At 34.3% G+C, this 27,033-nt stretch overlaps 1 protein-coding gene across 1 annotated transcript; it reads left to right on the top strand.

Annotated features, from left to right (window-relative positions):
- Positions 1-25,255, top strand: APCDD1 (APC down-regulated 1). Its single transcript, XM_070942377.1, has 5 exons — positions 1-281; positions 9,801-9,978; positions 11,267-11,798; positions 19,725-20,046; positions 24,426-25,255. Exons 1-5 carry the CDS (start codon positions 224-226, stop codon positions 24,875-24,877), a joined length of 1,542 nt encoding a protein of 513 aa, XP_070798478.1. The 5' UTR covers positions 1-223; the 3' UTR covers positions 24,878-25,255.
- The last annotated feature ends 1,778 nt before the right edge of the window (positions 25,256-27,033 follow it).

The raw sequence follows: 27,033 nt of genomic DNA, 5'->3' as shown, positions 1-27,033 counted from the left end.
TTCGCTCGCTCTTGCGCTGGGTTTCGTCTTTTTTTTTTTTATGATTATTATTACTAGCGCGTGTATTCGAGCTTCGTGTGCGTGAGAGGACTTGCGGGATTTGGAAGAACTTCAGCGGTGCGGAAGAAAGGGATTATTAAAGCAAAAAAAAAAAAAAGAGATTTTTTTTTAAGGGCGCAAAAAAGAAGAAGTCCGGAATAGAGAAGCTATTGAAAAGCTGGAAATGTCCTATCCCTGCTGCATCTTGGTTGGGTACCTGTTCCTAGTCCTGCTCTTGCATGGTGAGTACTCCAGAAAGAAACAGTAATGCATCTGTAATCATCTTTATATTATTCCTGTAACAAGAGTAATTCTTGCATTTTCTAGCCAGACTTCGGGTAAGGCTAGAAAAGCTACGTCTTGCCTTAACTTCAAGCTCCTTGGTATTTGCTAACACTGTTCTTATGGATAACAATAATTTTTCCCTTTAACGTCATTTCAAGCCTTTTGTGTTGTAGTGGGAAATGATATTTTAAATGTTTTCTTTTTGCTGTACAGATGGTTAGAGACATGAGTCTAGTATTTATTGGAGGTATTCTCATGACAGCCAAGTCTCTTATTTTCCTGGAAAACTGAAAGAGGTACATTGGTGAACAATTTAAATATGCAACATTTGTGAGGCTGATTTTTTTTTCTTAAAAATGTCAGCTCCAAAAGCAGGAATTGCTGTATAGATGCATTCATTATAAAGTCTGTTTTTAACAGTTGCATATTTGATATATAAGATCCTGAAAGATCTAACACAGTATTTAGGTAGAGAGAAATTAATATAGTCCCATTTTTGCCTGTTAGAAGTTTCATAAAAGAGCTTCCCACTTTTATTTTCTTAAATGCCTACCTTAATATCACCATGGGCTTAATAGAGAGGCCAAGTTGACTTCTACATCCAAGAAGACCTAGAAAAAAGAGTCTTAGGCCATTGACCCAAACCAGTGTTTGCTTCAGATGCATTGTTCAATAATAAAATGATTGTATATTGCAGTCACAGTTCTTTTTCATTTAATGATGAAATGCCAAGATGTGTTCTAATTGGGGGGGGGGGGGTTGTGTAAAAGTTATGTACATAAAAGTAACAACAGGGTCACCCCAAGCGTTTGTAGAATTTACATTCTGTTCCCAGCAATGCCTAGCTCAGCACTCCACAAACGAGTAATTAGACCCATAGTGGTCTTTTGTAGTTTGATCCTAAAATTGGTATCCAAGAGTACTGAACACTGTTTTTAAACATACGGTTTTTAGTCATTGCCAAATCTTTTAAATTCATCTTAAAACAGAGATATAACCTCATACTGTAGTAATGGATTCTAGAAGCTACATTACATGCTATGTAAGAAAATACATTTCTTGGCCTGCCCTGACTTTAATGTTCATTAATGTGTATTGCAGTGTTATTCCACACTATTAGTGATGTAATGTACCTCTGTCATGATCCTCTCCAGTTTCTTCTTTTCTAGACTGTAAAGTTCATTATTTTAGTCTTTTCTCAAGTGGAAGATAATAACTGCACCATTTTTGCACCTTTTCCATTGTTTTAATGTCATTTTTGAGATGGGATATCTAAAACTCTAATTAAAATTGTAGATGATGTAATACCGTTACATGTCTGTAATAGTGTTATGATACACCTATCTTATTTTCAGTCTTTTTAAAAGTTTTTTTTTACTGTTGCTGCAAAATGTGGTATTCGTATTCCCGATACAATCCCAATGTCTTCCAATAATCATAGCTGCTTCATATGTCATCATAGTCTACATATAATTGGGATTTTCTGTCTTCATTATGCATTATATTACTGCATTATTATTTGACATATGATTTTCACATTTAATATTCTGTTTGTGATTTGATTATCTATGTTTTCAATATGAGGAGAGTGCCTTCAATATTCAGGAGCCCTTTGTTGTATTTGTTTGTATTGTATCTTAATTGTATTTCTCCATTCTGAATCATTTGATTACATCTGCAGCCTGATTGTATCTTGTTTTCTTCATCTATTACCAGACCAATATCTGCCCACAAATATATATATATATGTTTTCTGTTGCTCCCCTTTTGCATTAAAGCAAATTTCAGGGAGTTTGAATCAGTGAGAGGAATATAAGGGAAAATTCAACTGTGCAAAAACCCCATTTACTTGTTCCAGATCACAATACATCCAAAGGGGATTTACTCTTTTCATCCCCCTTCTTATTCTTTAGTTATTAATCAACAAGAGGACTTTTAAATTTGTATAAGAGCTTATGTTTATATAGAAGCCTATTAAAAACAACTATAGATTTAAAAAATTGTTAAGAACAATGCTAATATTCTGCAGCAAGGCTTGTTCTTTCATAAAATTCTAGCTTTGGCAATTTCCAATTTAGAATGTCCATAAAAGTTTGTAATATTTTATTTTAAGTTATAGCTGAGGAACCTCTGGGTTCTCCACTTATGAGATCTGGTTCCCAACTAGGATAAATGAATGATTGGAATTCTAATCCAATAACATTATGTTTTCCACTTTACCCTACATGTTATTTGATAGAGATGTTCATTTATTGGATGAATGAGTATCTGCATAGCTGTCCAGTATCTGTTAAATTAATAGAAATTAGTTTAAAATCAGCATTTGAACCTAGATGTGGATTTTATACAGGTGTTTTCAACACATAGATGTTACCATCCCATCTGTTTGGGCACTCTCAAATGCAGAAATGCCACTCCATCCTGATTAAAATAATCTGTACCTTCTAGGTAACTTGTTTTTATAGATAAAAGAACTGCTTTTAAAAAAAAGTACTTATTCTCCTCCAATAACTCAGCACAACATATACAGACTACATAAATATATATGGTTGAAACAGACATGCATGGACGCCAAGGTGTACTTTAAAATTTTTTGGTCTGGGAGTCTAGAAGTTAGAATGGAAGGTTTGAAGTTAGAGGCTAAGTAAGGAGAGAAGGTATAATTATAGGGTTAGACTCATAGGTTCATCTGCTTAGAATTACCAAGCTGTTTTAAACTTTGGCTGAAATGTGAAACAAATCAGGGCCAGTAGTCAGATCAAAACAGCCTCTGCCAAGAGAATTTGAAATGGGGAGTTTTGCTTGTCCCTCCCTCAGAGTACTATCAAATTGGGAACATGAGAAAAGAAAAAAGAGGGAGGAGAAAGAATCAGTTGTATATACAGTAAGCATAGAAGTGAAGAACGTAATAGAAAATCATAACCCTTTTGCATTGAAGTAAGGACAGACAATTGGATGGGCAATGCTGGCCTCTTGTGTGTGGGTGATTTTTTTTGTTGCTAAATTTATGTAACATTCATAATGGTGACATTTGTTTATGACTAAAGGAATCTATAAAGTAAGGCAACTGCCACCTTTATTTTTTATATAATACAGCTAACTGAAGAATCTTATCAGTTTCTGGTATGTATCTTAAATCTTTTATTATTGTCATTAAAGATTTAAGATTCCCCTCCCCCCCCCCCCCGGAACTAATATCCCTTAAATCACTCATTTTCAATCTGTGTGTGTGGGCGCGCGTGTGTGTGTGTTTTGTATGATACACCAAACAGTATCAAAGGGCCTGGGGTCCACCTTGGGAGAAATAAAAGAATATTTTAATGCTTATATATATTCTGTCATTACATTTATAATTTACTGTCTCAGCAACTGTAGTCCTTGACTTGAGACTACAATTGGGATCAGAATTTCATTGCTAAGCAAGGCTGTTGTTAAGTGAGTCACACCTGATTTTATGACCTTTTTTGCCATCATAAATAACCCACTGCAGTTGTTAATTGAATCACATCACATGGTTGTTAAGCAAATCCAGCCTTCCCCATTGACTTTGCTTGTCAGAAATTGGCTATGAAAGTCACAAATGGTGATTACACGACTCTGGGACTGTCATAAAAAACATGTTGGTTGATAAGTACCAGGATTTTGATCATGTGATCATTGTGTGAGTACCAGTTGTAAATCACTTTTTTCAGTTCCATTGTAACTTCAAGCAGTTGCTAAATGAATGGTTGTAAGTTATATATATATTATAATAGATAGATAAATAGATAGATAGATAGATAGATAGATAGGGCGGCAGGAGGCTCCACCCACTCGCCTGAACATCATCACGGACGCTCTGTGCATGTGCAGAAGGTTCTGTGCATGCGCAGAAGTGCTGCGCGCACTCACAATCCTGAACCAGTAGCGGAGGTAAGTGAAAACCACTACTGGTTAGGTGGGATATAAATTTAGGATTACCCAGTTAATTAATTTAGGATAGAGGACAGAAATATTACATATAATTAATTTAACAATTTTTGCTGCCTTAAGATGTGATAGATTTGTTGAATTAATTGGAGAATAGATTTGTCAGACTATTAACGCTGATAATCATGCAGGAGTTGCATATTCAGAAATAGTACATATCTGAACTTCTGTTTCTTGCATGCAAACACACATTGCCTCCCCGTGTCTTGTTTGTGGGTTTCCTATAAGCATCTGGCAGACCATTGTTGGAAGCAGATGGCAGAGATAATCTAAATGGACTTCTGATGTCTTTGATTTTTGTTCTAAACATGGAGAGTCTTTGTCTATTATTTCTATGACTCATACTCTCTGAATCTTTTCCAATTCCACCACTGGTCAAAACTTGAAAATCTTGTCTGGAAGATTATATCTGTCGGAGCTGCATAATAGTAATATTACATCCCAATCTCTGGATTTTGCTTTTTCTATGGCAAATTCAAGCTAAATTATTCCTTCAGGTCAATTATTAAAATTGACATCATTAATGACTGATTACACAAGATAAAACTGAAAAAAATCTTTCAAGATACTAGATTACATCTAGTAACCAAGCGGGATTACATGTGGCAATTTATAATTTATTATATATTTTATATCAAATATACAAAAACTGCTATATATTTAAAAATTGAATTACCGGTAATTTCCTTATCTACTGACATTATGTAATGGAGTAAAACATAAAATGAGAAAATTCACTGTATAGAGGGAAGGAGAAAAAAGGAGAAAGAGAGCATCCTATCTCAGTAACTTAGAAATGACCTTTAAAATCCTATATTTATTACTTGTTTAATGTTAAAGAAGATTTGAATCATGTGACATTTTTCTGTTACTGAAATTCTGATTAAAACGAGCGGTAAAATGAATTCAGAACAATGGGGTTAATTTATTTTACAATACACTAGGATAGCTTTCCAAAATAATTAATATTTATACTGTACATTAAATGTAATTTTGCTTTCTCAAAATAACTATCACTGTTATACTGAGTTTCCAGCTAGTTAACATGAAATACCAGAATGTATGGCAAATACATACAGTATATGGTACCTATTGTAATTGACTCCTTTAACTACATGTGCAGTTTCCTTAGCAAGGTTTTTCAGAAGTGATTCGTCATTGCCTTGTTACTAGGTCTGAGAGAGAATGACTGGCCCAAAGTCACTCAGCTAGCTTCATGCCCGAAGCAGCACTAGAATGCACAGTCTCCTATTTTCTAGCTCATTACTTTAATCATTTCATCAAGCAGGGTCTCATCCCCATCTTTTTTTCTTAAATAAAGAATTTTCATTTACATTATTTAAACTTTGGAAGATTCTTTCTAAATTATTAAATACTGAATTACCTAACAAACTCTGCTACAGACTTTCATGGGATACAGTAAACTGTTGCATTCTGTTCATTCTGTGTTCGCTTAGCTGCTTATTATGGTTGGTCACACCGTCAGCCAGCTGTTTAGACAGGATTTGGCATTTTATCCACCCATCAAGTCCTTCCCAAGGACCTGGGATAGGCAGATGTTATTTGATGGTGTTATAGTTAAAGCTGTTCCAAGCAAAGCTGCCTTTTGCAGTTGACTGATGATGATTTTGTCAGTACCCGATAGTGGTACTCCAGTTATTTTGGGATTGTACCCAATGTGTCTATCATCATTGGTACTATCTTTGCTTTGCTGACTTACCACAGCCCAGATATTTTCAGGCCAGATATTTTTATAATCTTACTAGTTGTTAAATTTAAGACCTTTTACATACAGATCATGTAGTCTATCACTGAGTTTTAGCTCCTCCCCCTTTATAAACTTTTTTCCTTTAGTAAGTTTGCATCACAATCACAGATTTAAACATAAGCAAGAAAACATAAGAATATGGCCATTGCTCAGCAAAAAATAATGTATTAGCCATTCTCTGGTATCTTGCAGTTCCATTTTATATTAAGTCCTTGAAAAAGATACATGTTTTGAAGGGATGTATACTGAAATATCTATTGACCCACAGAGGGAAAATAGGTACAGAATTTCAGAAGAGCATCTGATTATCCTATAATAACTTGGCTATAATAAGTTACTGTCATTAGAACTCCATGCAACTTTCAATAACTAGCTCCAAATGGAAAACATTTGTTCCAACATTGTGCAATCTCCCATCTTTCTGGATTAAGTAGGAAAAGTTACTATGTTATTAATAATTTACTAATCAGTTTGTATGGCCGTCCAACTCACAATTGTGACTTTCAACAGCTAGCATCAGCAGAAAAACACATAAACAAAAGGCAACAAAATGAATTTTAAAAAGACACCTATCCTTAACTGCAACTACTCTTAACTCTTACACAACAGGCTTGTCTAACATCCTACTCCAATGCCTCAAAGAAGAGCCCCTCAAACTAACCACACTGCTTCATTCTGGACCAGTTGTCTCTTCCAGGTGGTCTTCAAGGATACTTAATGTGTAGTTTGCATTGTAGTAGTCCAAACGGGAAGTGATCAAGTTTAAGGGCTCATGAACAGGGCTTCCCAATCCAGAAGCTGGTGCAATTAATGCATAGCATAGCAACCACTATTGGATAGGAGCTATGAGTCCAAGAAGATCCCAAATGTGTACCAATTCTGTTTAGGGAAGCACTACCCTATCCAGAACTAATGATGAAAGTCCTCAGCTCTGGGGAGCCCTGAAACCCACAGCCATTTGGTTTTGAAGCCTATTCTTCCTCCAGACCCTCATAGCCTTCAACACTGGCAAAGAATCTAGGTGGAATCACTTGGTTGGCCAGGGATAAAGATGTGCAACTGAGCATCATCAGCATATTGATGTTACTTAATCCCTTACCAAAGACGCATCTCATCTAGAAGCTTCATGTAAATGTGAAATAAAAGTGGGGAGATGAGCTCTAAGGAACCTCACGAAGCAAAGGCCTAAAACTAGACCTGTCTTCCTACCAATATGATTGGAATTAGCCCACAGGGAGGAGGAAAACTACTGTAACACCATTCGCCCCCACTCCTAATTCTAATATCCTATGCTGATCCAGAAGGATACCATGATTAATGACACTTATTTTTACTTACTTACTTACTTACTTACTTACTTACTTACTTACTTACTTACTTACTTAACTTACTTACCCTGTTTCCCCCAAAATAAGACATCCCCTGATAATAAGCCCAATCAGGCTTTTGAGTGCATGGCAATAAGGCCAAGCGCTTATTTCAGGGTTCAAAAAAATATAAGACAGGGTCTTATTTTCAGAGAAACACGGTACTTACTTATTTACTTACTTACTCCGGCTGGCTTTTTTGAAGGTCTGACAGATGAGAGAGGGCAGTGATAGATGTTCTACCTCTATCTTGGCTGACCAAAAATTATGAGCAAATGCAATATAGCATGGGTGTCAAACTTGCCACGTTACTTTGCCGTCACTTGACGTATCACAATGTTTTTTCCCTTTGGAGCTGGCTGGGTATGGCCTGGACAAGACACATCCGGCCTGCGGGCCACCAGTTTGACACCCCTGAAAATATAGCAACAAATATCCTAAAGGATGACAAGTCCTTTCAGCAATGATTTGGGATGCAGGGAAAAGAAAAGCTCCATTGCATGTAACTCAGAACTTTGTAAAACTTCTGACAAGTTTCTGCTCCAAAAAACATGTTGCAGAATGTAAAACTTTATATCAATACTCTAATAACAGGGTGACTATTCACAGGTTACATGTTTTCCTTATTCATTTATATACTATCTTTATTAATTTTATAAATAATTCAAGGTGGTGAACATATATAATACTACTTCCTCTTCCTGTTTTTCTTACAACAGTCCTGCGAGGTAGGTGGGGCTGAGAGAAAGTGACTGGTCCAATGTCATCTAGCTGGCTCTCAGGCATAAGGTAGACTAGAACTGACAGTCTCCTGTTTTCTGGCCTGGTGCATTAAATATTAGACCAACTGGCTCTCAGTGCTCTCATGTGCTAAACCTATTGAACCATGGAATCAAATAGGCCAAGTCTTAATTTCTCTTCGTGAAAATATTTGCTAATGATTGCACAGTAACTTTTTATACATAGTTAATCAGATGTTCCTTGCATAAAATTTATAAACACAATGAGTATAAACTTGAGATCTATACATATATTGGGTATTAATACATCATATAATTTTTGTATAATTGTATCAATTCAGATTTCCCTCAGTTTCAGAATTTTAGAAATGAAATAGAAAAAACATTAAATGGCAGTTCTATATCTCAACTTTAAAGGCATTTATATTTTTTACAATATATTACAGGATGAAGTGTTTTCATGGGATATTGTATACTGTATATAAAGTATATAATAGAGATATTGTAAGTATATAATAAAGACTTGGTTTTCCCTTTACAGTGATTAGCGGATCAGTGCTACCTAGAAAGTAAACTAATCCTGCTATAACTTGTCCAAATATATATAAAAGCTATTTTCTAAATACGTTCTAGCATAAACAAGAAATTTAAATGTATACAAAGAAAGAAATTGGGATCTGCAATTAAACACAACTTGATTGTTTAAAAGAACAATTCTGTAGAATGAGAATAGAAGAGGGTGTTGAAAATAAAGGAATTACTATGAAGTGCAAAAGGCTCAGCAGATGCTCCTGATGCCTTTGAAGATTAGTTATAGCTTGGAAGGGCTGTTTGACTATGAAATTTAACCCTTTTTAAAATGGGCAAACAGGTGTCTCTTTTCTTTCCTCCCGTTTCTCTTCCTTCTTTTTCCTATCCCCATTTCTTTTTTCTTTTTTCTTTTTTGCTGTTTCTTTCAAGGAGGAGGACATGTGTACGTGCATGTGCGTGTGTGTGCATGCACACGTGTGTGTAATATGTATAATATCGATTTCTGCATGAGAAAGAATAGTTGAAATATACTGGTAAGCTTTCAGTACTTTTGTTAAAAGTGTCATTTATTTTACTGGCAATTAATTTGATTTAATAACCATTAATTTAGTCAATATTAACTCCTTTCATCCCAGCCCTGATTTTTGCAGGGGAAGGGGGAATGATAGCTGCTGACAGGTATCCATATTGGCACACATAAAATCATATATGTCACTTATACTCATTTACTGACAAAAGGGAATTTTTAGAATAGGCTTCAGCTGATTTTGGCAACTCCAAGTTGATAAATTTGGAAGCTGAGCATTGCATAAAGTTTTTTTTCCAAAGTAGTGATAGCATGCATATAATTCAGTATATTTTGGATCCAAGTATTAGAATCCATCAGTCAGTAAACTTTTCATAATATCTCTACAGTCTTCCAAAATTTGCATTCATCATAATCTCCATGTCAAGCAGATGGTCAGTTTCTAGAGCCCTGCATTCACATGTCAAACTATCTCGCATTGCCAATAACGGAAATTTATTTTTTATATATTTATTTATTTATTTTTATTAATCTACATTCACCAGAATACTTATAGTTCATCTTTGATTATCCAGGGCTGGGAGAAGGTTCTGCATTTCATGACAGCAGGACTCATCCTCAAACATTAGAAAAGAACGTGTGGCGAACTTTCAAGGAATCACAGTGTCATCACATGCTGAAACATCTTCACAATGGAGCTCGGATTACTGTACAGATGCCACCCATGATTGAGGGACATTGGGTCTCAACTGGGTAAGTTTATAGGCAAACAAAATGATCATATTGGAAAACACTACAGCCTAAAATACTTTTCATTTGCAATCAGTTAAAGGATTTGGATACGTTAATTATTTTCTTCCCCTTAATGATAGTAGTGCATGCTCTCTTTCTCTCTCCCCCTCCCTCTCTCTCCCCACTCCCTCTCTCCCAACTCTTTCCTGCCTCCCTCTCTCTCTCTCCATAAATATTAAAGTCAGTTCTTATTGTAACATGTGGTTGTTGTGATTGTCTGCAGAATTTTGTGACCACAATCTGTGTTTAAGCCATTTCAAATATTTTCTACTTGGAAACTGCAGCATAGCAGAAAATTGTACATATGCTGTTCTTGTGTTGGGACTTAAATATTATAAGATCTTCTGAATAAATTCATGACTTCATGTTTTATCTTCTGAATTTGTATAAATTCATTTATAAATTGAAATTACAGAGTTATAGTTGACAACCCAAGCATGTGTAAATGTTTAATTGACATTATAGATATTTTTGTAGAATAAGATTTATTTTATAGTCTTCTTTTACAGTATACTCTAAATTATGTTCTTAGGAGTATTCTCCAGGCATACAGTTCCTTCAAGTCTAATCCAGCAGTCCTTATTCAGGCAAAAGCCACAGTTAAAGTTAATGGGATGATTATTTTGATAAATACCAGTCTTCATTCAAGTTACTAAAAAGTCCTGGTGGAATATATAGAAGCTCATTTCTTAGGCAAATTCTTATTTATAATTGGCAAATAGGCAAATTGGTTCATTTTATACATCATCTTTTGCATTTATAATCTGTATACAACCATTTGATACAGGTATTTGTTTAGTATATTAGTGTAGCATATGTTACATTATTAATCTAGAATACATTTATGCTACCGATCTAAAATTTGGTGGATGGGTTCAGTCTTTTTATAGGAATGTGGATGAAGCATCTTTACAGAAATTGCATTAAACTATCTCTATACAGCATACAATGAATTCTTAATATATAATAAAGAGGGAGAAAAAACAATAAGTAAAATAGGAAAACAAGGTGTAGTACAAGAAGTTGGAAGAGAAATAAAAGGCTCTTACCTGAAGTGTTCTGTTAAGAAACCAAAGCAAATATTGTTATATATAGAAGCATTAAAGCTCAAGTATTCCAATTATCATTATTATAAATACTGTGAATAGGTTGTTACTTAGAGATGTATTAACTCCAGAACCTGTTTTGACAATAACTAAGTTTTATAATTTCATACCTTAACAAAGGTTTTTTTTCCATTTGACTATAGTTGTGAAGTTAGAGCAGGCCCAGAGTTCATCACAAGATCCTACAGATTCTACCATAACAATACATTTAAAGCTTATCAGTTTTACTATGGAAGCAATCGGTGTACAACCCCAATCTATACCTTGGTTATCCGTGGTAAAGTCCGCCTTCGTCAAGCATCCTGGATTATCCGAGGAGGGACCGAAGCAGATTATCAATTGCATAACATTCAGATCATCTGCCACAATGAGGCAGAAGCCGATAAACTATATCAGTTGGTGAATCGTACATGTCCTGGATTTGTAGCAGGAGATAAACCTTGGGAGCAGAATGTGAGCTATGATTTATGGAGAGAAGAGAATGGCTATGAGTGCACAAAGGCACTGAATTTTGCTATGCATGAACTTCAACTGATTCGAGTAGAGAAACAATACCTTCATCATAATTTAGATCACTTAGTAGAAGAACTGTTTCTTGGAGACATCCACACAGACCCTGCTCAAAGGATGTATTATCGCCCATCCAGTTATCAACCTCCACTCCAAAATGCCAAGGTATTTCAACATTTCAATTGTATTTCCAAGACATGTAAATGAAGTATGTTTTCAAAATTACTTGGCCCAAAGCTTGAGTCCAGATCTCATGCAGGCTTTGTCTGTTTTCCTTATCAGGTTGCTTGTCTGTCAGGTATGCCTTCTAGACATTATTATCCTGTTACATCTTCCTATCTGACAATCAAACTGCTATATTCTCTTTGTTGGCTTAACACCCATGTTGCCACATTTTCATGTCTTTTTAATTTGCACCTTGGGTGCAGACTTGTAGGATCAAATCTGTTTCATGTTCTTAATATTTTAATTGGAAAGAATGTTGCAATGTATCATTTTTTTTCCAATATATTTACAGCAGTGGCATCTGGAATAGGTAGTGAGGTACAAAATGATAAAAGCAGTATCATGATATAGGCCCTGCATCTAATGCAGTGTAACATACATGTACAAAAGGGACGGAGCTTGCTGACAGAATGCAACAATATTGCTTTTGTCCTTTTGACAAACAGACATTGCTGCAGACATTGCTACTTGGCAGAATGTTTTCCTTGGTGGCAAAGAAGCATTGATCCATACTCTCAAAAGTTTCTGCTCTTTAAAATCTGTCTGATAGTTGCAAGAGAATACATTGCAAAATTTCCTGAAAAACTGAAAAATATACTGTGTGGCCAGTTACCCAGCTACCCAACTGAAAGGAAATTCCAAATTTTATACTTTATTTATTTATTGTTTATTTATTGGTTCGATTTATATGCTGCCCTTTACTGGAGACTCAGGGCGGCTTACAATGCGTTAAGCAATAGCCTTCATACTTTTGTATATACCTGCTTAGTAGGGCTTTTGCCCCCCCCCCCCCCAGCGGTGTTCTTTTTTATACAAAATCAGTTTACTGCCCCCACAAACCAGGTCCTCATTTTACCTATCTCAAAAGGATGGAAGGCTGAGTCAACCTTGAGCCTGGTGAGATTTGAATTTGCAGTAATTGCAGGCAGCTGGTGTTACTTAACAGTGCTTTAGTCTGCTGCGCCACCAAGGCTCTTACCTCTTTTTATTAAAAGTGAAGTAGTTCATATCTACAGGAAAGATAAAAGTAGAATAAGGTAATGGCAAACTTGTTATCTATAGATTTTCATAATGATTGTGAAAAAAACCAATAAATAATGTATAGTAGTTCATTGCTTTTCAATATTTGCCATTTCAAAGTGCATTTCATAAGATTTTTTCAAGGCCTAACTTTTTTTCACCTTTTACATACTTTATACACTTAATTTGTTTTATAATATTTTCTCCTTGCTCTTTATCCAAAATATATTCAGAATAGCTTATATGTCTCCTCCCTGTTGCCCCCGAAAGGAAGAAGCAAAATGGGGGAAGCAGTTTGTTAAAATGTATTAAACATTAGTCTCCCAGCACAGCTGATAGTATCTCTTCCGTCAAAATTATAAAAAATATGGAAATTATTAAATGGAATCTCCAATGCCTTCCTTTTGAAATGAATTAGTGTTATAAAGCAGCAAAAAATGGGCAATCCTCCTCAATGGGCAGCATTCGTTTATATCAGGCGTGGGGAATGATGGCCCCTTTATGACTTGTGGACTTCAACTCAAGAATTCTGGGAGTTGAAGTCCACAAGTCATAAAGAGGCCATCGTTCCCACCTCTGCTTTATATAATCTTCAAACATCTTTGGGTCTTGCTGATTTCATTGGGGGTAAATGGCATCCATTTGGAGTAGGTTGGGGAACTATGGCCCTTTTACGACTTGTGGACTTCAACTCCCAGAATTCTCCCAATTCCCCACCTCTGATTTAGAACTTCATAAATTGCAATGAAAATTAACTGTTTGTAACAGAATGGAATAACACAGATTCAGGATAAGCATATCCTCATATGAATCAAAGAATAAAATTTTTGCCTTACAAGTTTTGATTGAAATGTAGCATCCAAGATCGAGGAGAATAAAAATATAAATGGAAGCAATTCCTGAAAATATTTAATAGCATTTTCTCTCTCCAGCAATCTGTTCATATTTGACAAGCTGCTCTTTGCTATCAAGTTTTTCCTTTTTATCTCTCAGTTAATACTGCAATTATTACAATGCCCACCACATTAGAGTGCAATATCACAATAGATTTTGATATTTGCATGGAGTATGATTATCATTACAGCCCCAAAAAGGTTAATGCTAATGGGACTTTTACTGAAAGAAAGAAAAAAAAATGTCTAAGAAAACAGAAGTGGGGGGAGAAAATGATAGCAGTCAACAGCAAGGACAAGAGCTTAAAGTAGAGTTCCTCAAGTGGTGATACATGTGTCCTTCAAAATAATCTGAGGATCATTCCAGCGTACTGGCAGTTTGGTTTATTGATCAGGAGGATCAGAAGCACCATTCAGGAGAAATGTACTTCCATATTACAGCTAGAGTAAAGAAGCCCACCCAGTTGCCTGTGTTAATACCTATTTGAGGGAGAAGGGAACTTGGGAGCAGCTGACAAGAATACAGAGAATGGTACTTGGTCATGAGATTAAGATTGTATAGAGTAGTGTTTCTCAACTTTAGAAATGCTAAAATGTCTGAACTTCCCAGCTGGTTGGGGAATTCTGGGAGTTGAATCCAGATATATTAAAGATGCTAACATTGGGAAACACTGGTGTAGAGATTTACTTTTGCATTATGGAATAATTTGGTGATATATCATGTGACGCCAATGCAATGGAACACACCAATGTAAGATTAACTTTTCTTCTGAGTAAGGTGTTACCACAAGCTTCTTTAATACTTATTATAATTATGTCTAATAATTATTATTATGACAACTTTCCTGGTAATATTTTTTCTTATCTTAGAGTTATACAACAGTAGAAATTAATATATATTTACACATTTTAGCTGCAATGAAAACCTCAATGAGCTATCTTATTCACAAAAACATACTATATTGTTAAAGTTTCACAGTAGGGCTATACATCTTTTCTGATGACATCTCAAAGGAATGTACATAGCAATTGGAACCACATTTGAGATCACAGTTGTCATCAGTTAATTCCAGCAGAGTCTTTTAGAATTACTTCAAGTTTATTCTTTAAACATTTTCATAATGTTTTGTAGAAATAAAGTTGAACAGTACATATTTAAGTGAAGCATATGGCATTTTTTTAGACTATACAATTTTATTGTATGCAGTGTTACAAATTGTTTTATTTTCATGAATGTGCAATAAGAGAACAGAGGAACTGGCTGTCTGGTTCAGATCCAGAACCCTTCGATGTAATGTTCCATTTCAAGCAAAAGTGCAGATATGACTCTAAAGTCTTTGGGTCAGACTGTGCAATTAAGTTAATACGCGTGTGGGGAGGGGGGATTATTATGCTTTCCCCAACAAAGCATCTTCCAGATATTTAACTACGAGAATGCTCTGCAGCGTAGCTAATGGGAAAATTGGGAATGCTGTGATAAGACTTAAACAAAAGTAGAACTTCTATTTGAAGTATAATTGCATTTTGAAGAAAGAATTCATGTGGCTGCAAAGAGCATATATTACTTTTCCCATGTCCTACTTTTTAAAATATTAAATTTGCCTTCAGATTGTTTTATACCTCAACAGTACAGTTATGAACATATACTTTTATATATATAATTCTTCCTGGGGATAATTATTTTGAAAGCATAGGTGACACTTTTTCATAGAAATGTGTCATATTCTAGTTTCTCATACCTCTTTTTGTAAAAAAAAAATAAAAATAACTTTTGCAGAAATATTTACCAAGTGAACAATTGCACTTTGATTACTTATGAGGTAAGTATAAAACAAGACTTACATTAAATATAAAATGATGTGCATAATTATTATCCTTCTGCCTTGAATTATAATTTTTCTAATGACCCACAGCAACACTGATGAAAATCAATTTAAATGCTGGACTATATTTAAAATTTCTAATTTTAGCTGCTTCTGGAATTGGAAAAGAGAGACATAAAATCAACTTTTTGCACCAGAATTTTAACAGAATTCTGGCAAAACTAAAGCAAAACAAAAAATAAAAAAACACTCCCCCCTGCACAGAATCTGTTGTAGAGAATCTGCCTAACAAATTTTGCTTGATGATCTGTTTTTAAATTGTAAAACATAAATATAATCCTATTTATAACAGAGTTTAGAAGATTTTAAAATTGAGAGATTCCATTGCCAAATTGCCAAAAAGCAGAACAGTAATCCCTTGGCACATTGTTCTGAAAATTGTCATTGAAATAGAATCTGAACTACCATGGTACAGGGCCTTCACCTCCAATTCAGACGGTCTGGCCAGCAAGAGGCTATGTTCAATATTTTCAGGACGTTGATAAGTTGAGGAGAACCAACAGAATTGCTATCTCTGTCTTTTTCCTGACACAGATCATTCCACAGGGACCAAAGTTATTTCTTTTTGATAATTAAGGCTGAAACCAGTTTGAAAGGAATCTAAAAATCATTTTCACCCAAGAGAATCTGTAACTGATCAGTTACCACCCTCACAAACACCTTGCTTAGCAAGGTAGTATTGACCACTACTATGCAACTGTTTTCATCCACTTGGTCCAGGTTTTGTTTCTTCAGGAACAACTTGATCATTGTTTTTAAAGAGGTGAACATCACACTCTGTCTGAACAAGGCATGTACAACTTCCTGCATCCATCAGTCCTGAGCTACTTTAAATGAACTGTTTGTATTATTCATTTTGTATTATTTTCTATTGGTTAGTAAACGTTAGTTAAAGCCTTGTTAATAAGGGACTTTTCCCTGGGCAATGCTGATGTTTCTTTCCAGGATTGGCAAATGTTTCACTGTAGATACTTTAGATTTATTTGAGTTGTCCCTGACCTTTTCTGGTTCTGTTTCCCATATTGGTGACTCATCAATATGGGAAACTGAGCAGACCACCGTAAAGGTTTTTCTTTTGAAAATGGGAGAGCGAAGTTTGAGGGTCTACACGTATTCCCACTGAAAGATATATTAATCTCTTGATCTCCCATATCTTCCAGGACATTGATATTCCAAGATATTCATAAATAAATAAATATTAAATATAGAATAATAAAACTGGCAGCCCAACCATCTTCCTTTCTGCCATTTAATTAGGATTGAGCCATTGGTTTTTTTCATCGGTAGGTGACACAGAATGGAAGAGAAGGAACTTCAGGGAATTCAGTTATTATTCTAAACCTGTCCTAATATACACTTTATGAAGTCAGCAACCCTGAGTGGCTCTGCTTCTGAGACTTGATAAAAATAAGATGTGGGAGCAGCACTTATATCAACATTCAGTCTCAAGCATGGGAGGGTAGCATATTAATGTGTTGTAAAGAAGAGCCCTAAAGTATAGGATGGACTCTATGAAAGTAACTTAGGTCTTTGTCATGTATGTCTTTGCACAGTTTGCGCAGCAATTTGAGATGGACAAGGAATTAGTAACCAGTTCAGCTACTTCACTGCAGGACTAATATAGTACTTATAGCACTGCTATTTCCTGGACCAATTGCAGTTTCTGGACACTCAAATGAGTAAACTGCAGTAATCCAATATTAAAGTTACTGGCTATGGTTTATCAGCTCATGTTAAGACAAAAAAATGCTATTTAGGTAAGTGTTAGTGTCAAATTTAGGTGGAACACCAGTCAGAGAACTTGATTCTTATCGGAAAGGGTCAAGGGCATCTTCCAAATTTAAAAATTCAGCTTGTAGAATCAGCAATAGTAGATCTTGCCTCATTTGAATTCAGCTTTAGCTTTTTTTTCAACATCCAGGTCCATTATGGCCTAAAGATATACTGTCCACAAATTGAGTCCTAAAGGGCCGAGCAAGAATATTTCAACAGCACATTTTGATACCTCTTAGAATAGTGTTTTAGAGAGGGAGAGAAGCAAAATAAACAGTTCAGGACAAAGCAATTGAAGTAAGTCAAATGTTGCCTTTCAATTGTTTTCTCATTTGAAACATTTATTATTTTACATTAGGTAAGAGATTTGTATTAACAAACATACCAGGCACTATGTTTACTATTAAATAACTAAATGGATAAGATAGACCATTTGCCATAGAACTCAAGATGTGTTATTGTTTTCAGGCAATGATTGGGTAAACAAGAGATTACACTGGATAAGGTGATTACAAATCGGCAAATAAGCAAATAAATAAACAAGGACAAGAAAATCTCCTGATAAACTATTGTAATGATGTTTGAACTGCATAGATCAAGATATAGCAATTCAGCAATATATTGTTTCAGGTGACAGTATATTTTTAATCCCACAAATTAGTTGTGTTTAATGCAATGCTATAGTTTTTAATAGCATGTTAGCATTTCAAATTATCAAAGTATACCGAGGATCTAAAATAATGTTTTTTAAAAATACCCTGTTCAAAATTAAGTGAATCTACACCAAAAATAATTCTAGTATTGGCTACTCCCAAATGTCTCATAAAGCTATCATTTATACAATACAAAATACAGAATAATTCTGACTTGGCATGTCTTTTTCCTTCAATATTTGTAACTGAACATTTTATGAGCTTCAAGGTTCACAACTAAGTACTTATTTTAAAGCAAATCAAAGTCAGCTCAAATGAAAACCATTCTCTTAGTTCTGTTGCCTGTTTGTAACTCTTTAGCTTTTTAATCAAAATACAAATCAGTTCCTAATCAACAAACTGGAACTGGCATAGCTTGACACAAGTTATTGGATAAAAGCTGATACGTATCAGAGCATCTGGACATTTTTATTGAAGCATTCTGGAATGTAGAGAAAAGGACAAGAAAAGTAGTAGTCTGGTAAGAATGTATGTTATGGAGAAGTGGCTTTGAGTAAGATTTGGGATTTAACATAGTATTTCATATTATAATCTATATTAAATAGAAGAAACTAATACTTTGCATTTGGGGATGATTAAGTATAGAAAAAGGAAGATCATTCTCCTGAAATGGTTCCACATGTAAAATGCAATATTCTGCGTCTCTGAAATGGGAAAATGCAGACGCATAAAGCAGGATTAATGATTTGTAATTAAGAACTATATAAAGTATAAATCAAGTTAAAAGTTTTGATTTTTGTTGTAGAATATCAATTTTGCTTAATAATTTTGCTTATAAATTTCAGATTGTCTCATGCATTTCCAGATTCCATATCTTTAACATAACACAGTACTTTCAAATGCAGAATCTAAGTGGTTTCACATAAATCAATTTTATTACCTAAAATACGTTTTGTTTTCTTTTTTGAGAATGGATTCTTGACCTTTATTCTCACATTTCAGTAAAAGAAATGAAATTGCAGAATAGCATTTTTAACAACCATGAGCGAATCAACCATTTTAATTTACATTTTAAAAATTCCATTGAAGTTATCTATCTTAGTCTGGTTTTCTTGAAGGTTGATTTAGAAAAGGCACAGAAAGGTAATGGGAATGGGAGAGAATTTAGTGGTCCTTTAAACAAAGTTTTCTTGAATTGAGATACAGTATTTTGGCAAGGGGGAAAAATAGTTTTGGTAAGGATCATTTCCCTAACCTATCCTATGCAATTTTACATTTATCAAGGAATTAGGATGACTTAACTTTGTTCCTATAAACCACCATAAGGAAAAAAAATACATCTCTTGCATAGAGTTGTAAGAAAGATCAGAATTTTTATTTTCACCATTATTAACATAACGTACTAAGGCTTGTGAATGCTCAAAGGGCTTTTTTTAAAACAAAAAGTCTGAAGATTTATTTCCAGTGTGAAAGTTTTCAAGCACCGTGATCTCTTAAACAGGCAACTCTAGTTTTGTCTCATTTTAGATTCTAGCCACAATTAAGCACATATGAGCCATATGATATGTAAAGGTTATGAGCATTATGAAATGAATTGTATTTCATACATTTTTTTTTAAATGGCAATTTTTTAAAAACTTTCAGAACCATGACCATTCGTGTATAGCGTGTAGGATCATCTATCGATCAGATGAACACCATCCTCCAATTTTGCCTCCAAAGGCGGATTTGACTATTGGATTACATGGGGAATGGGTGAGCCAGCGCTGTGAAGTACGTCCTGAAGTGCTCTTTCTTACTAGACATTTCGTTTTCCATGACAACAATAATACCTGGGAAGGTCACTACTATCATTATTCTGATCCAATCTGCAAGCATCCCACCTTCACTATTTATGCAAAAGGCCGTTACAGCAGGGGTGTACATTCAACCAAAGTGATGGGAGGAACAGAATTTGTCTTTAAAGGTAAGATTCTAGTCTCTTCAGGTTCATATTCTTTCATTCTGGGTGAGATGGTGATGTAATAAAGTTACTGAAAGAGATGGAATTTGAGGCATGTTTCCTCCTCTTGGTTGTGGGGAATGATTTTAAACCTGATGAGGGACTTAGTGCACTAGTGGGTTTTTGTTTTTCTCTTGGTTTCTGTCAAAAAATATCAGGAAGTTACACTGCTTCTGTTTGCCCATTTGTATTGTTGTAATTTAGTTAAAGTTTTGGAGAGTATGCAAGTAAAGGCAGTTAATCAAGGAAAGTTAAAATATGCATATTATTAAAGGGAAAAGATAGCAAGGGCATGTATATCTTCTAGGTAAGGAGGAAAAATACTGGTTTAAGGCCGTTTTCCCAATCTCCTGCCTTTAGCTTTATTGTGTTTATACCTGCTAGAACTATGTTTTTCTGTTAGCTGGGGAATTCTGGAAAATATCCTAAAGTCGCTGAGGTTGAGATACACTAGTTTTCAGGCAGAACTGTAAGCCCAATATATTTGAATTAGAGAAGGCTGGCATAATAGAGAAATTTGGAAGCAACTTTCATGATGTAAGTGTAAGAGTTTAATACAGCTCTTAGTTTGGTTGAGCAAAGTTTAGCCCCTTGATTTCAGACTGTGTGCAGGTAAATGCCTGTTAGCTCCTTAACACACACATATCCTTTCCTAGGATTGTGCTGTCATTTTGCAGGGCAGCCACACAGTCCTGAGAAAGGCAAAATTGACTTCAAGCATTTCCAATAGGTGCTGTCTAAAAGCTTAAGCATGCACTTGAAAATCCTCTTCCCTTTGAATGAAAAGTGTTCTCCCACCATATTGGCTTTTGATCTATATTGAGATGTTGGCTTTGGGCCAGGCAAACACATTATAACACTAAGTCTACAGAGGTGATTAACAGCCTTTACTTTGCCTTTTTTTTTATAAAAATCAGGTGACATGACAAAATTTAAAATGTACCTTTTGCAAATTATTTATAGAATAGCCTCCCTGGCTAAATTGGTCAGTTAACTGGTTACAAGGGTTGACTGAGATTATTACCATAAAAGTAAACTTTTAAAATGAAATTACATCTGTATTGATAATTGCAAAGAACTTTTTGCTGGGGTTTTGAGTTTTATATATGATGATGACATCAGAATTGAAATAGAACCAATGTCTGTCTGCTTGAGAATTCTTTTGAGGGAGACTATTCAGTTCAGTTGGAAGACAAAACTAAAATCATTTAAATTGCATTTAGTCGTTCTTCTCAGAATCAAAATAACTTGGCTCATATAAATCAAGTTTATTTTTCCACAACACTGGTCTTTATACATTATCGTTCCTCAGGAAATTATGCTAGATGAAGACTCAAAAGAGGATAATATATTAATGGCTGCCATTCTATCTGCTGCTTACTTCCCATTTGGCTACAATTTTAAAAAGAAATTCAGTTGAAGTTTTGCATCATTCTCTCTTCACAATATTTCATAAATACCAGTTTATAAGTTTGGCTGGCCAAGAACATTAAAAAACAACAAAAAATATATTCAATTTTCCTACCAAGAAATTGATTTTTCAAATGGAGCATTTTCTTTTTTTTTTTAATGGGATAGTTATGTGCAAACCCTGAGCTGTGGTAGTTTGTTGAATGCATTTAGAAACATTTACGTTGTTTTACGAATGAGTAAATCACTTAATCTTAACTGATCCAAAAATAAGTCAAGAATTGTAAATATAGTGACTGATGAGTAGATATATTCTACACTTAGTACATGCATTTTACGGTCTAATTGTGAAAGGTGTTGAATTTTAGAAAAAAGTAGAATTACACCATATGAAAACATTAATGTCTACATACATATTTTTAGGTAATAGGAAAATAAATTTATCTTACTCTTCTTGCCAGCAAGTGAGATAAAATTATAGGATTTCTGCATTTCTAAGAGTTTCATATGCACAACTGTTAAAATCAAACTGTAAATTACATTTATCTCATTTTTGAAATAAAAGCTTTTTTTCCTGGTGCTACTTTGTCCTAATAAAAGAAGCCATAAGGCTTTGTTCTTGATCTAATTTTCCAAGAAATAACCTGCATTCTCCTCCCAAGTAGTATTTTCAATAGTGTATTAAAAGTGTAATAGAATTTTCAGCAAAACAACCACGAGATTCACACAGAAGATATGAATCCTTTGTTTTTCAAAATGATAAATTTTACCTGTAGTCTTCAGACTTCATTACTCTAGTCCAAGCAACAAACCAAAACTAACAGCTCTAGCAATTTCAGTGTTTAATCGCATGAGTAAGATATCCGGAAATTATTTATACCTAGGTTAAAGAAAATTAATAAGGAAATTTGAGCAATATTGCTTGTGGCTTCACTCCAAGGTCTCTTTAAGATGAGTTACATTAACACCAGGAACCAGCATTTTACTGGTCTCATCCTTATTAGAATTGTCAGATGTGGGTAGCTAGATGACATGCCCTCTATTGGGAATTATTGGGAATTGAACTCAAGGACCTTGCAGATGGATGACTATATACAGTATAATATAACATCTGTTTCTCTCCTCTGAGACCTTAAGGAAAGGTGGATTTTATATACCATTCTGATGACCTGTAAAAGAGATATTTTCCCCATGTTATCTTGTAACGATTTCTCCTAAAGATTATCTATTTCTATATATCACTCAGCTCGCTCCATTTAAATCAAATGCAACTACCCACATAAAAAGAAAACTTCAGGTGTGCAATCTACTCAGAGACGACATTCACAAAAACTTGGCAGTAATAAGCAATACAATTATGTATTTGTAAACACTGTGCATGCTAAAATTCTAAAAAATGCATTGTTGAAATACTTGAGGAACAAAACCCATTCAAAACTGCCAGCTCATTGCTTTTCTGGCTGCACAATATCCACATATTGGATGCAAGATGTTGACCTCTGGAAACATCTGGATTCAGCAGAGTACAGCTACAACAAAATTACTATACTGTGTTCCAGGGACATCATTTATTAGTCACAGATCAATAGACAACTGTGGCTTGTCATGATTAATACTGCATAGTTATGCCACTTGTTTGCATTTTAGAAACTAGAGTACTAATCCAGTACTGTCACAAACAGAAACTAATTCTTTTGAGTGTTTTTAGATTTTTCTCCACAGCATATATTTCACGCATACATTCAGTAGCTACAATGTGAAAATACTTTGAGGGACATAAGAAAGATGGAGCTAAAAGGAATGCTATCTTTAGCTGCATGAAATGTATTCTGTCCCCACTGCATCACAGTTTTTCAGCAGTTATTCAGGGAAGGGCAATAATACACTTTTCTACTTGGTTGGAATTGTCCAGTTGTGGAAGCACTGCCATCAATCAGATCAGCTGTTTGTTTTGTTTTTTTGTTTTTTTTTTAAATTTGATTTATATGCCGCCCTTCTCCGGAGACTCAGGGCAGCTTACAATGCGCTAAGCAATAGCCTTCATCCTTTTGTATATTTATATGAAGTCAGCTTATTGCCCCCACAACTGGGTCCTCAATTTACCTACCTTAGAAAGGATGGAAGGCTGAGTCAACCTTGAGCCTGGCAAGATTTGAACCTGCAGTAATTGCAGGCATCTGGTCTTAATAACCAGCTTAATAACAGGGTGCCTTTTAGTCAAGCTTCTGCATTCATTACAGCAACCCCAATAAAGAAATAGAGAGGCAGAAACAAACAATAATGTACAGACATAAAGATGAAGAGGTGACATTTTAGGTCCCTTCAAAGCATTATTTTAAGGCTATTTCTAAAGACCGAGCATATATTGAGAATATCCATGTATCCATGTATTATTCAAAATACTCTGCTTAATTTTAATAGTTAATCTGTGTTTGCAATAGTGGTGAATATCTGTGTACTTTACTTTTATGATATCTGAGATATTTTCACTCAGTGCATACCAATGCTTCTACAAGTTGTAGACAGTAATTCAGGCACCTTTAAATATTAGCCACATTGATAGAGGGTACATCTGTTAACATATGTTAATCATGAATTCTAATGGAATCTCAAAGTTTAAAAAGTGGTATCTAAAAACCAGTTGCTTAAAAGGAAATAAAAAGTGGAATGGTTGTTGACTTTTTGAAAGGATCTTGAATACCATTGGAAATACAATGCTGAAGCAGATCGGCAAGTGTTGGAATATCTTTGAAGCAAATTAACTTTAGGCCTATTATAGTTACATCAATTTTAATGTATAAAAGCACAGTTTAAAGGAAAACTATAATTTAAATGTAAGGATTTTGATCATGTTCACAAAATAGCATCAATTCATGACTGGACTATAAATTGCTATACTTCAAAATATAATAAGCAATTTCTTCTCTTTGCAGTGAACCATATGAAAGTTACTCCAATGGATATAGCTACAGCCTCTCTACTGAATGTTTTCAATGGAAATGAATGTGGAGCAGAAGGATCCTGGCAAGTTGGGGTGCAGCAAGATGTGACTCACACAAATGGATGTATTGCTTTGGGAATCCGTCTGCCTCACACAGAATATGAGATCTTCAAAATGGAGCAGGATGCCAGGGGGAGATACTTGCTGTATAACGGCCAGAGGCCTAGTGATGGATCCAGCCCAGACAAACCAGAAAAAAGAGCAACCTCTTACCAAATGCCCTTAATCCAGTGTACATCAGCAGCCCCAAGAATAGAAGGAACATTAGAAGAAAACATTCTAGGATGGTATAATAATGGAGCATCAGCAAGCAATTCCTGTGCATTTGTGCTAGCCACAATAGTTGCTATTTATACTGTGCCTCACTTGGACCTTCTCAGCTAGAACATTTTGAAATTTCTCAGATCAGGGCAATATAAGAATTGGGATTCATGAGAATGGCAAAGGGCATTTTTAAGACAAGAATAATTATTTTCTTGATGCACTTGAATGCCTAAGAACTTTTATTATTTTCTCATGCTTTCCTGTATTTGAATCATGAACAGCACTCATTTCTTTGAGCTTCACCCAGTCTGATCTACGGTTTGACATGACTGCACAATAGTAATTGCACTTTAAGACTGCAGTTTCTTTATTTCATGTTAAAAACTCTGTTACAACTAACCAGAACATATTCTGCAACCTTTCTTCCATCAGCTTTGCTGTTGCAGTCCATTGAATTAAATATTTTTTCACTGAATTTAATTAACAGATATACTTTTATAGTGCCAATATTAGAAAACTGCAACTTTCTTAAGCTAGTGTACATATGTATATACAAAAAAAATCAAACCATGGATGTATCTAAATATACTTTTATAGATTTTACATATTAAATGCTTAGAATAAAAAACTGGATAAATATAAAATCTTCAAAAATTAAAAATGTATAAAGATTTTGTGAAATTAAATTCAATGATGCAGAATAACACATGACACGTTTTATATTGTTGCTCAATATATGATAATTTAATGTTTTTCTGATTTCCAATAACTTGTAATTAAAATTGTAAAGTAAAATGGGGGAGTAAAGATTACAAGACTTCTCTGTTAACAGCAAAAGTATTTTTAAAATATATTTTCATGAAAGAAATGTTGTCATGTTCATTGCACGTACCTTGAATCTCATTTTATTAAAGTGGGAAATTAATTAAAACAGGGCTAAATCCTAACGTCATTCTTTACAAGGAAACTTTTAAAACTAAGAACATGTAGCAATTTGTTAAAGAACAGAGATTTATAAGCAATTTAAGTCAAATTGCAAACTTACGTTGGTTGAGAAAAGTAGAGGCATTTTGGATGAAGAGTAACTCCATCTTTATTAGTAATGGGAAATAATACACTACAAATATGTATCATCATTCTTTTTCTTTAGATTCACAGCTCCTTATCAAATATGACAAATCCAGAAAACACAGTATTCTCCAGATCGTTTTTTTTCTACAGGTGTGTATTTGTGTGTACTTATGCACTCACAAATGCCTATAAGGTTGCCATCTTCTAGTATGCATGCCAACTACCACTGTGCATAGAAATAGCAATGAAACAGAGCATATGGATAAGCTGAACCACCATTATAATCACAAAATATAACAAATAGCTCTCTTACATCTTATAAAAAAGAGTGTAGTATATAGATTATGATTTAGCCATTTTGTAACTTCCTTAATTTTAGAAGTCTAATTGGAATTAAAAATACAAGAAAAAGTTAAAGTGAAGCTTATCCTTTGAAATTAAACTTTTTAATATGTCATGTTTAACATTGTAGTTTATAATTTATTCCCTTTTTAATAAAATGTATTATTGAAAGTATTGCAAAGATCTGAATATGAGATTAAGAAAATTCTTACCTATTTTTTTCCTGGTGTTATGTCAAAGCTCAATAGCAAGTCTATTAAGATTGCTTTTTGTTAATATTTTTGAATTTTTACAGTTAGCAATATATGCAGAAAATCAAAAGTATATTAGTACATCATGATCTTTATTTCTCAAACATTTCTAAAAATGATTTTAAAATGATATCACCTACCTACTTAACTTTGGAAGACAAATGTATAATTCTGCAATGACAGTTGTATTTAAACTCTATTATTTTTGAGTTTTTAAACTGATACGGTAGCAATTTAGTTTTTAATTTAACAATAAGAAATAGACAACTTAATATGCTTGAACTTCCAGTCAGTACTCTTTACTGTATTCACTTCCATGTACTTCCCACATACTATTTGAGGATATGTGCATGTTTATTGACACAATTTCCTCTCCAAAATTTCAGTTTACATACCGAGCTGATTGGCAAAATCCTTCCACTTTTATATTTAATAGGGAAGATCATAAGGATATCCTATCTTTAAACTGAATCTTGCGTTAAAATAATGTATATAATGCATTCTATTGTTTAATGCTAATAAAGGGACTGAGTTCTGAAATTTTCATCTCTTCCTGATATACTGAAATTTACACTAATGCTGGTTTAAATAATCTCCTTCCAATTGTATGGA

This window comes from Pituophis catenifer, unplaced genomic scaffold, assembly GCF_029215685.1.
Source record: "Pituophis catenifer annectens isolate HBS135680 unplaced genomic scaffold, rPitCat1.0.hap2 SCAF_3, whole genome shotgun sequence".
Taxonomy (NCBI): domain Eukaryota; kingdom Metazoa; phylum Chordata; class Lepidosauria; order Squamata; family Colubridae; genus Pituophis; species Pituophis catenifer.
This window is presented reverse-complemented; position numbering and strand designations above follow the sequence as displayed.